The sequence below is a fragment of the Acomys minous genome, assembly GCF_964271855.1.
Source record: "Acomys minous genome assembly, chromosome: 2".
Taxonomy (NCBI): Eukaryota; Metazoa; Chordata; class Mammalia; order Rodentia; family Muridae; genus Acomys; species Acomys minous.
The window spans coordinates 108,115,081-108,127,642 of record NC_140484.1 but is presented as its reverse complement, the minus strand read 5'-3'; the positions used below and the strand labels follow the sequence as shown (position 1 = coordinate 108,127,642).

General features: G+C 42.6%; 1 protein-coding gene across 4 annotated transcripts in view; it reads left to right on the top strand.

Annotated features, from left to right (window-relative positions):
• MCTP2 (multiple C2 and transmembrane domain containing 2) overlaps window positions 1-12,562 on the top strand; it is a 228,289-nt gene that overhangs the window by 94,700 nt on the left and 121,027 nt on the right. For 3 of the 4 annotated variants that reach the window (XM_084772920.1, XM_084772921.1, XM_084772922.1), the window contains exons 9-11: window positions 428-592; window positions 2,766-2,896; window positions 12,346-12,532. In XM_084772920.1, the coding sequence (XP_084629046.1) occupies window positions 428-592; window positions 2,766-2,896; window positions 12,346-12,532 (483 nt within the window). Of the gene's footprint in view, window positions 1-427; window positions 593-2,765; window positions 2,897-12,345; window positions 12,533-12,562 lie in introns of those variants that run through there. The other variant, XM_084772923.1, reaches the window with a different exon arrangement.

The window sequence follows — 12,562 nt, the reverse complement described above, 5'->3', positions numbered from 1 at the left end:
CTTAATACTAGCCTGAAAAGTAATGGAGAGATAGGATAAATTTTAATGCGATAGATAAATCCACAGTCATTATTGTGAAATCCCCGAAGGTGTTTTGGCCCTTAGAGTCCTGTTTCCCAAAGTGCCTTTTCCCCTTCTTAACCAGTCAAACAGCCAAAGCCCAGTTCAAGGGTTTCTATGAAAGAGCTCATCCGAGTGGGAGTACAAACCAGAGCCAAATCCCCACGTTGCTCGCGCCTATCTTTTGCTAGCTTGGAAGCAAGTCACAGATCGGGGAGCATGGATTCGCAAAACCAAGGAATACTAATGCTTTCCCCCCAAGCTGGCAGCGACTTCGGGCTGCAGCTCCCGTGTCTGCCAGGTTCACTTTCAAGAGCCATTAACTTTATTTATCTGTTTGCTTATTTGTTTATTTATTTATTTATAGTCTTCTTTGATCCGCAACCTACGTCTCTCAGAGTCCCTGAGAAAGAACCAACTCTGGAATGGGACTATAAGCATAACTCTGTTGGAAGGGAAGAATGTCTCAGGAGGAAACGTGACCGAGCTGTTTGTCCAGTTGAAACTGGGAGAGCAGCGGTACAAAAGCAAGGTAAGCTCTGTTAATTCTACAAGGAGGACTTCATCTTTCCGAGCACTAAAGATGAAAATGTTCCCACTCTCTATTTCTCAAGAGTGGAGGAGGCTTAATTTTAGCCTCTACCCAACTGTGTTGAATAGCACTACAGAAAACAAAGCAAGTGTATAGAGGCATTAAACTACGATGGGTATTTATTGCTTGGTGCCATTTATTTTCTCATGCATTTCAGATGTAGGGAAAGCTTAATAAGTGATAGTTCTGGGTGCATGGCTTAGCTTCAGTTTGAGAGAAGCAATGTGGGTTCCATAGACAGCAGGCAAAGGGTAAAAGAGTGTTTTTCATGACTCTAAAACAAAGCAGCATACAACTTGAGGACATTAAAATGGTAGAGATAAGTAAAAATAGTTTCAAAATTATATGTCCTGTTTTTATCTTTTTCTCATTAGTCTTAACACCAACACTAGATATGTGGTGCTTCTGGGTTTTGGTATTTTTTTGTGCCTCCCCTCTAAAAAAGACCTATATAAAGTACTTTAAAAAATAGCGTTCTTAACTGATTTGTACAAATAAATTGACTGATTCGATCCAGCCAATCTAAATGCCATATAATTCTTAATTTTAGTAATTTGTTGTGGATTGAATTAAAAAAAATCATAATCTTTAAACAACAGAAATTGATGACCAATTTTTAATCTTTTGTGTAACTATTTTATAACTGTCAGATAGGACTAGTTTGCGTATTTTATGAGTTAAAGGGGTAATGGTAACTGAAAGTTATGCCACTTGGAAGAAGAAGCCGTATTTAAAAAAATAATCCTAAAAGGTTTTGAAAGCGGAGCCATGGATAGTCACATTGGGGTTTTTTGGCATCCAGAAAGCAGCTGAGTAGATTGACAACGTGGAAAGGGAGGCAGGAGGGCAAGGGACTGTGTGCTGCCCAAGATGCAGTGCAAAAGTGCAACATTAGACAGCTAGGCATCCTTCCCTCCAGCGTGAGGGAGTGGGAAGATGAGACACACGGGAAGCAAGAGTACATGAAAGGAGAAAATAAAGGAGGGACGAAAGGGAAAGAAAGCATGAGTGAGATCTAAAATAGGCAGGTCTTCATTTTAAGCAGATCATGTTTAGGCTGAGCTGGCACCGAGTATGCCAGAAGTGATCACTTCCCTGCATGGAGGAGTCTTTAGCCAGTCAGGGTCAGGGCTGAGGACTTCGGGAAAGCACGTTCATCCCTATGAACATTGCGCTGTTCAGTAGCAGGCAAAGTGTAGAGCTGGACCAATGTCTGGCACTTTCCCTCTGGGAAAGGCTGTACTGAGTTTGCATTTCTAAGACATGGTTTTTTTTCCCCCCTTGGAATCTAAATTCTATGCTCTGATATAATAATGATGGTACTAAAAGGCAGCCAAAATGTGTTTATATGACGTGACAACTGCTAAGGCGTGAGCTGCCCATGCTTTTCCTTGCGTAGGAGTAGTTGGTGCTGGTTTAAGAGTTGGTCTGTGGCCTTCAAGGCCGATGCTTGAAATATTTATTCAGAAAATAATCTATAAAAGAAAGAAATGGAGATCTTGCCAGCAAAGCCACCCCATAAGGCAGTTTGGTCACACCCAGAAAACATGGGAACCTGTGTGTAATTTTTCTAAAAATTCTCCTTAACTTTTCAAGTATGGCAAAGTAGAGCTTTCTAGCTCTGTCTTAGTATCTTTGGACTTAAAATTAGACAGATACGGTTTGTCACGTATTATAGAATTCTCATCTAATGTGTCAAAAAGTTGTTATTAAGCCCACAATGTGCTAGTTTATTCAGCGCTTAAGCCAGGTCTGATATACACAACACAGACATTGCTTTTATTTGACTAAAGAGCTAATGTTATCTTCTGTAGGCATGAGCAATTGCAGGCTCTTTGTATATGCTCTCTGTATGCTTTTGTGTTTTACAGTTTCTTATGGTAGTCTTTTTAACTTGATAGAGAAATTGCTCCACTTGGGAGTCAGTTAAACGAGTAGTCTTATCCTGAGTCCACGAGGGCCCCCTTTTTATCTCAGAAGCTAAGTGTATCTTGCTAAGAGGCCAAGCCCATCGTAGTGACTTCCTGCCCTGTAGACGTGAAATGAATGTGTAGCTGCTGTAGCCATGACTGATCTTCTGAGAAAGTAAATCCTTTGACTGCATGTTTTCTAGACACTGTGTAAGAGTGCAAACCCGCAGTGGCAGGAACAGTTTGACTTTCACTACTTCTCTGACAGGATGGGCATTTTGGACATTGAAGTGTGGGGAAAGGACAGCAAAAAGCATGAGGAGCGACTGGGCACGTGAGTCACTCTGTCTGCTACTACTGGAGGGGGGGGGGGTGGGCGCTCCTGTCTGCACAGCGCTAGCTCTGAAAGCATGTCTTACCTGTTTGGGTTGAGAGTGGATACCTGTACCCTAGCCAAAGGCGCTGGTAATAAGCTGGGCAGCCATTTACTGTGGAAGGGGTGATAGTCGGTTTTGTGATTGGTAAATGCAATTCAGTATTCACAGCGGGCTTTAACCGTAAGAAAATAGAGTTGTTCTTCCTCATCTATAGGGAGCTCATTTCAAGAACACGTGATGGTAGCATACTTCAACAGTCAGAGTGCATGGGAAATGTCGTCATATTTGCATTCAGGTGCCACAGTTGTTTGTACATCTTACATGCTTTGTCTCTGGCTTGCAAATAATACCTAACAGAATGTAAAAGCTATGGAAGAAGTTGGCAGATCGCAGAATGCTTTCCTGTTGTTACTATGGGCATCTTCTTTAAAGAAAATATTTCATGCAAGGTCGGTTAGATTCGTGCATGTGTATCCTGTGCCTCCAAAGAGCCCACTGCAGTCTGTGAGTCTGGGAATCTCCATAGAAGGTTATATGCTGTCTCAGAATTTTGGGACACATGCGTAACCATTTCCAAGATTTCATTGGAGTTTCACACAGTAAGAAAAGAAGAAGGTGAGTTGTTCCCTACGATAGAAGAAACATTTCAATGTCCAGGGTAGATTTTTGTGACAAATGTCATAGAATCTGAAGGAGCCAAAGTTATTCTGCTGTTTATTTGTTTACTCTGGACTCTTATCAAGTCAACTGAGGGACCACCCTTGGGTAGCGGAGAATAACGTGAGAACTATAGTCTCTCTGTAAGATTGTAGTGAGGACTATAGTGAAGCCCTCAGCTCCAATGCTTGGCCTAAAGCAAGCACAAAAGGAAACCCTGGCAGAAGCTCTCCTCAGCTCTGATCTCGGACAGCAGAACCCTGTGAGCCAGGGACAGCAAGTCGTCCCTGGGCTCCAGAGCAATGAATTCCAGAGCCAGGATTTGAGGCTTTAAGAATCCCATTTTTTAAAAATATAAAATTATTATCTTTTGTTTTCCTCCTAGATACATAATTTGTATGCAAATCTTAAAGGAGGAGCACAAATGTTTAAAGGGATGCCAGCAAGCTAACGGTTGCCAACTTCCAGCCTAGAGCCTGAACTCAAGGCTGCGTGCTGGGCCACTGCTGACGGATGCTCTCACCTCTCCTATGTAGCTGGTATACCTTGAGATTTGGGACTTCAGCCAAGGACCAGGGCTTATTACTCAAAACTAAATGATTAAAATAACTTATCAGCAGCCGGGCGTGGTGGCGCACGCCTTTAGTCCCAGCACTTGGGAGGCAGAGGCAGGTGGATCGCTGTGAGTTCGAGGCCAACCTGGTCTACAAAGCGAGTCCAGGACAGCCAAGGCTACACAGAGAGACCCTGTCTCGAAAAACCAAAAAAAAAAAAAAAAAAAAAAACTTATCAGCTATAACCGGTTCATTTTACAGCGAGGGAGTGCAAAGAGAGCAGTAAGAAGCTCAAAGGGGGGAGATATGGCAGGAGGCCAGCTAAGCAGTCCTTCGGAGAATGGTCTTTCTCTGTGCATCTCTTAGTGCAGTGTGTGGAACCCTGCAATGCCATGCTGTGTTGTCCCTTCTTGCTATCTGTATCTTCCTCCTTCCCCAGGTAGCTGCAGGGGGGATTTAGCATCCACAGAATTCCTCCCTTGTTTCTCAACACAGCTGTCCTGTTACGTGGTGTTCCCTGATGTGTAACGAGATACCTGTAGCTGAAGGGCTCTTGTCCACCTCATATCTATTACCTCCCGCAATGCTACGGAAGCAGGCACGTGCCTCTGCACACAATGTCTGCATTCCATTATGCATGGCCAGGTACCCACTAAGGGGACAGCCAGCCAGAGCTATGGCGGGGACATCTCTACCTTTCACTCCACACCTGCCCAACACAGCGGGCTTTGCCTTGCAGGTCTTGTCTGCCTTGACTGGTAGGCAGCTTTGTTAAGTCCACTGGGCCAACTGGGCACATTGTGTATCAAACTGGGTCATGCCACATAACCTGGATACAGGAGGTGTGGGCCGATGTTTGACCATCTCTTCATGTCCTGTTACTAGTCTCATCTTGCTTTTTTTTTTTTTCTTCCTCTCCCCTGACCACACATGGGAAATGAGGTACCTCAGATGTTTATTCCCGGTACTTCCAACATCCTGAGTTCTCTGACAGGCCAGAGGCCTGACAATATCAAGGGCAGTAGGATCAGAAAGTCAGGACCAAGGCTAAGCTAGGAAACCCAGAGAACTCTATGTCCCAAAGTGTTATCTGTACAGTGGGTGTCTGGGCCTCCTGTGAAGAATGGCCTGTGGTTATTTTAGTAGGTGGAAATAATAGTGCCTTGCATGTCTCATGTCACTGCATTGTCATGTTTCCGTCACATAATAGGAAGTGCTTTTCCAAATGAGTGCTACGTGGCTTCACAGAGACAAAAATAATAATAATAATAATAATTGAAGGTGTCCTGTATGGTCTGTGTCTTATCATTTATTATTTTAGCAATTTCCTGTTTGGAACTGAGATGTCTACCTGTCTTGCTGATCACTCTGTCCTTCCTCTTTATGCATTGTAAAGGATTTTGTTTCTTTTTTGGGCATCCTTTTCCTTTTTCCCCTCTTGCAATACAAAAGATAACAACAACAACAACAAGGAAGTTATCTCTTGGGAGACCTGGCTCTGTGCAGCACTGCCGTGCAGTGAGCACCGGGTCTTTACTCACAGAGAATACTGCATCTCAGGTTTAATGGCCATATGGAGGCAGGAAAAGGTGTCCTGGATTTGCAATGCCAATAGGCTCAGGAGGCTCAGGAGGGAGGAGCATGAGTTTGAGGCTAGCCTAGGCTACACAGCAAAGCCCTGTCTCATCAATAAAAGCAAATAAGCCATTGTACTAGCATGTAGTTATCCCTGGAAAGTTACAAGTTCCCTGTGGATCCTTCTTATGGCTTGTATTTTTCAAATTTTCCACTGAAAAAAATTACTTAGCAGTGTGAGTGTCTGTGTGTGTTCGCAGGTGCATACATGTCAGGTCATTCATGTGGAGGTCAGAGGACAAGTTTCAGGAGTTGACTATTTCCTTCCACCATGGGTTCACAGGTTCAAACTCGGATCATAAGGCTTGTGCAACAAATGTCTTTAAAGTGCCGTTACCACTGAGCCACCCCACCAGCCTCAAATTTCAACATTTACATCCCCCCACACCCCAATTTTCTTTCTTTTGTATTGTTCACTCTAAGGCTTAGCTAGTCTTACTTCAACTATTCAAAAATATAAGAATCTCTAGTGGTGTAAATCTATGCTCACTGTCTCTTAATGCCCTCTAAGGAAATTCTCTTGGGTAAAGCTTCCCATTGCAAATAATTTAATAGGGGAAAGAAACACTTGACCCAGGCGTAAGGGGGCTACTGTAGACATTGGCGATGAACCCATTGTGTGTTTGACTCTTTTGCTGTGCAGTAGACTCCATGGCCAGACTTCAAGCCAGAAACCATAGCAGAATCCATTGCCATTGTCCACAGTGAACATTCCACCACTGTTAATAATTTTGGAAGTTTTCTGTATAGCAAATATAAATCTCTACAATATTTTAAATGAAAATTATTCAATTCTGGTAAATTAAATGTAAGCAGTAAAATTCAATATGTTTTTCAAAATATAGACCTTAATTTTTTTTTACTTTTTTGAATAAGTGAACAGGGGGCATGTTCAAGGATATTTACTGACTAGGGTATGAACAGTACTATTCAAGATTCACACATAGGGTAGCCTTTGCTTATAGGAGTGGGGCTCACATAAACAGTGTTGATCTTTAGATTGACTCTTTCCTGCATCTATGTTCCAAGGGTCTTTAGAGTCTGTCTTCTCCTCTGCCATGCACACCCTCCCACAGGGTTTACCTGACCTTCGGGTACCTCGAAAGGTGTGGGGTAAATGGAGCCTCAGAGATGAATATGCTTTTCAGAAGAGCCAGCCTCCCTTGAAAACGTGATGCCTAACTCCATGTTTTTTAATGGGAAAGCAACTGTAAAAAGAAATCATCAGATCCAAGGCAGGGAGAGTGAACTTTCACAAAAAGGAAGACATAAGTCCAAGCACACCCAGCCCCAGCGATGTGTGCACATGCTCCAGTTTATAACTAGCAATACAGGGATGATGCAGCTCAGGAAGCCTCCTATCACAGGCCCCTAGCACAGAGTTAGTGACAAACACTATGCCCAGCTCTTATGTGTGCACTGAGAATCTGAAATCTTCCTTCTTGAATGGCAGTCATTTACCACTCGGCCATCCTCCAGTCTCTGTTGTTAATGAAACTGAAAAAAAAAAAAGATAAATAACAGATGAATATAAATTATCCGTTTTGTGCCATTTCAAAGAAATCATTTTCTTAATGGATACAAAATCCATTAAGAGAGAGATTCTGCTTCACAGAGTAGTCTAAACTTAGTTTGCAAAGGTTAAGAAAGAGATGCATACTCCTGTTTTGATCTGCTTTACAGGCATTCCTCGGTCCCAGATGGTGTCTTAAAGTGGCTCTGACATCCTTACCAGTTTATTAGTGGCTTTGAGGCAGTGAACAGTCCAGGCTGGAATATTTCTCTGGACAAATTGCAGCCCATGTCGTTGATCTGCTTTTACAGCCAGGCTTGACACATTCACCGTCCTCTTCCTGTTCACCCACTTCCTCAGCCTCTGAGATTTACAGCTTTTCAAACTATAGCACTCTTTCCTGCCCCATGCATTTAAGCTAAAAGCTGACCAATCTGTAATATAAAACATGGAATTATGGTAATGAAGAAGAGGTTAAAAGCTATCACGGCAAGTCAACGGTGGGCCGGTTTGGCTGACTGATATGGTAAAATTATGTGTTGAATTAAAACATTAAAATGTTGTGGGATTAATGGAGAAAGACAAGAACATGAGGTCAGAAACAATGCTAAGTCAGCACTTTAGCAGCCTGTGGTGAGGAAGGGAAGTTTTAATAAATGTCTGTTGCAGAGGAAAAAAAATAGTAAAAGTAATTTAGTCTCTGTTTCCTTCAGGTAAGTAGAACTGTGGAATTCCCAGCCTCAAACCCAGGAAACCCATTTATTTCCGTTGTTTTGTATACAGGGGAAGAATAATGGCTGTGAAATAATTCACAGAAGGGATAGTTTTTGGGTTGTTTTTTTTTTTTTTAATTGCTTGAGATTTGGGAGGGTATGCAGTTTTTCTCATTCCATTGGTAAATGTTTCTTTTAGCATTCATTTTATTCACCAATATTATGTGTTTCGGTAGGCTTCAAAGCAGTGATGGTTCATTACAAAATGATGAGGTGAATCTCCTGCCCTTTAGCACTAAATTTTGGGGGCTGCATGTAGCCAACAGTGGCCCTACCATTGGTAGGAGGGTTGTGGATCCTGGAATCGTGCAGATGAACTCCGGTGTCTGGTTAAAAGAGGACAGAGTAGGAGAAAGAGTGATCTAAGCGGAGCTCTGTAAAGTGAGTAGTTGGGAGCAGGACAGAGAAGGCTGGAGTGATGTTGCAGTGGACCTGATTGCTTGCCATGTAAGCATAGAGTTCAAGTCCGACAACTCATGGAAAAGGCAGAAGCAGGCTCCGAGGAGCTGTAATCCCAGCACTGCTGTGGGAGGGCGAGCGGGAGACATGAGGATCCCAGAGAGCTTAGGATCTAGTTTGCCCACTGGGCACCACAGAACAACAACAAAGAAAACCTGTCTGAAACAGGGTAGAAGATAAGGACCAACAACTAAAGTTGTCTTCTGGTCTCCACATGTATTCCATGACACACACTCTTAGGAAGTCAGTGCAAATCCAGGCAGGCGTCTTCTTGGCAGGTGTGAAAAAGCTGGTGATGGCTCTGGATGAAGTGGGAGAGTGTACAGCCATGGACTCTTACGTCATGTAGACGAATACAGTAGTTTCTCTCTAGGTATGCACACACCAGTGACAGTTTTGCTTTTGTTTGCAGAAGGTGAATGTTTGTTTGTTTTTTTTTTTCCTCCTTTATTAATTTATTCTTGTTATATCTCAATGGTTATCCCATCCCTTGTATCCTCCCATTCTTCCCTCCCTCCCAATTTCCCCTTATTCCCCTCCCCTATGACTGTTTCTGAGGGGGATTACCTCCCCCTCTATATGCTCATAGAGTATCAAGTCTCTTCTTGGTAACCTGCTGTCCTTCCTCTGAGTGCCACCAGGTCTCCCCGTCCAGGGGACATGGTCAAATCTGAGGCACCAGAGTATGTGAGAAAGTAATATCCCACTCTCCACTCTACTGTGGAGAGTGTCCTGTCCATTGGCTAGATCTGGGTAGGGGTTTAAGGTTTACCGCCTGTATTGTCCTTGGCTGGTGCCTTAGTTTGAGCGGGACCCCTGTGCCCAAATCTGCCTATCATAATGTTCTACTTGTAGGCTTCTAGGACCCTCTGGATCTTTCTACTTTGCCTTTCTCCCAAGAGGTGAATGTTTGAACTGCACCAGTGGTCTCGATTTGCTAAGATCTGAAGCTGGAATGAACATTTCCTGAATCGCCATTGGTCCTATGGGTAGAATACCCTAATTGTCCAGAGAGGATCATTAACCCTGCACAAGGAGTAAAACATGATACCCTGGTGACAGCAATACTTCTTTAATGCTCATTAATCAGAGTGCTTATAAAGGAGTTTTGAGTGGTTGAGTTTTGTATAGTCTCTTACACCAGAGCAATTTTATAATAGTGCTTATCTCTTTTTATTAGTAAACAGATCATTGGTACTTTGGGCCAGCTTCATAGGGTATAGTGAGGTTAAAAATTATTTAAAACCTTTTAGATTTATCTCTCTAATGTCCTTATTGGTCTGTTTGTGTTACCTTGAAGCAGTCTTGCAGTTAAAAATATTTTCATTGGTGTAACTTACTGCAGCCAAAAAAGAAGCATTTCTGTACATCAAGATTGACGAATAGAAACCAGGAATCAAAGACAGTTTTTGAGTAAATAAAGCTTTCTTAGTAAACAATCTCATTTGTTTATATTTTTATTTACATTGTAGCCTCTGTGTTATAAGGAGTTGGTAGTTTCAGTGGAAAGGATGAGCCACGGACCACACTGAGCTTCACCACACACAGAGTGGTCTCTTTGTGGGAATAGCTTGGGTTCTGCCCATAGCAGGTTGGCAGGCTAATCCCATGCCCTGCCCATAATAGGTAGAGAGGTTGACCTTGTGTCCCCTTATAGCATCTACCCATTGATCCTGCATCTACCTGTGGTGGGCAGCAAGGGGAATGGAAAGACAAAGAACCATAGAGAGCAGCGAAAGCTTTTTGCCAAACAGCAGGGGGGAAAAAAAACCTAACCAAAACTACTTTGTGTATTCTGTAAGACAAGTGGCGTGCAGTGATGAGGATAAAAATGCAATGCATGGAAAAGAATAGTCAAAGAATTAACAAAACTATTTAAATAAACAAAAATCAGATCTTGGGTTGCCTTTTGAGGGTTTTAAGTAGTAAAGTCATCTTTAATTCATTTGAAAATTTATGTCGCTTACATCTTGAAGAGTTTAGCTTTGCTTTGTTACTAAAGAGCAGAAGTATTACTCTCACAGTGAACTAAAGAGGAACCCCTCCTCCAAATCTTCAGCGGATTTTAAATATTAGCAGATAAGTCAGAATTGATAACCATGCACCACATACAGCAATGGCAGTTTATACCATATGGAGATACAGACCAAAAGTTCTTAGATTGTTTACCTTAGAAAAACTGTGCACCCCTTCTAAACTAATGTGTCCTTAACAATGTAAAAAAAAAACCACAACAACAACAAAAAACACAACACTTTTAGGCATACAGCTCCGGTAATATTAAGAACATGGGAGTTTGTAAGTCTTAAAGTCAGTGTGTAACACTTGATATTTCTTTCACAATTAAGCACATTTGACCCCCTACTTAAACAATTGCTTATGAAACAAAAGTCCATGTTATCCCTCCTTTCAAGAGGAACAGTACATTTTATTTTTAAAAGGCTTCTTATTGCTATAGATAATATTATTTTTAATAAAAATACAGAAAACTCAATATATTGGTATTATAATTTATCTCTAATAGAAATATTTGAGAATTTATTATATATAAAATAATCAATACCACCCTCCTATAATTGGGGTCACTTTACATAAATAGCAAGTAAGAACCTATGCATGTTTAAATTTATAGTCGGGTACTGATATGTGAATTTTGATCATATAATTAAAAAGAGGAATAGACTAGTAGTTTAGTTTTCCCCATTTTAGTTGTGAGGGAGACCACAATTGTGCCAATTTGTTAGACTGGAGGAATTTTGTCTTTGTATCTTTGTGGCCTCAAGCCTCCATTGCTTTCCTTGCTGTAAGGGTACCTGCTCCTAGTTTTCTGCTAACACACAAAGTCCCTGCTTTAGCTCGTTGTGGAGGGGGTGCTTCCATTCTTTCTGGAAGTCTTGAATATTCATCATATTCATAATTATACAGAGTCTCTGATAATTGTATAAAATAATTAAATCTCCATGCTTCTATTGCCCACCCCACCCCCACCCCCAACCCCTCAGTGTTTTCCTGGCTTCCTCAACCACCTGCGTTCTTAAAGGTAGACTGTGTGGTCCAGGCAAAGCAAGAGCTTTTCAATGTTGAAGCAAACAAACGGCTCAGCACCTACGAGCCGCCTCCCCCGACGGAGGGTTTGCTTCTGTATTTAAATGTGTTGAGGTTTTCAGCAGCTCTACAACACTGGCTCTTAAGAGACAGAAAACCTGCAGTTTATACCAGATGGGTAAAGCCCTTCCTGGCAGTGCTGCAGAGATGGGATCAATCAACAACACTTCATGCTCCATTTGTCCACAAGAAACTCACCTGGGGAAGCCTGCCCAGTAGGAAACCACCTCAACATGTTTCTGTAACTACAAATTTGCCAGTTGGCATTAATCAATTGGGAAGAAACTGGAGTCTGCGGTCCCTCTTCCCCCACACGCGGTTGTCTCCACTTTTCTCTCGCTGAGTGCGAACTCCTGACCGTACTGCGTGCTTACAAGTCAGGGTACTCTTTTTTCCCCAGTGCTTGACTGCACTGTCCTTTTGCGGGGCCTTATTTGGCAACGACATAACATCTTCTTTTCTTTAGCATCCTCTGGTATTGCCATTTTCTTTCCATTTTCTTTAATGAAAGTGGATCCTTCAGTTAGAGCATATTAGGCTGAGAGAGTATCCGGAGCCAAGGAGTACTGGCAACCCTCCCCGATCAATAACCTATGTCCGACAGAGTGATGTTTGGCGCTGAGGAAATATGTATGAAACGGGGGTAACTACGGAGGTTCGCTATGGCCTTGAAGTAACTGCCGCTTTCCCCATCTTCTGAAATGTTTCAGGTGTAAAGTGGATATCTCAGCACTCCCGCTGAGGCAAGACAACTGCTTGGAGCTACCCCTGGAGAGCGGCCTGGGGGCTCTGCTCATGTTAATCACCCTGACGCCCTGCCCCGGAGTCTCCATCTCTGATCTCTGTGTCTGCCCCTTAGAGGACCCCAGTGAAAGAAAGCAGATTTCCCAGCGATACGTGAGTGCACTACCTCCCAACATCGCCCCT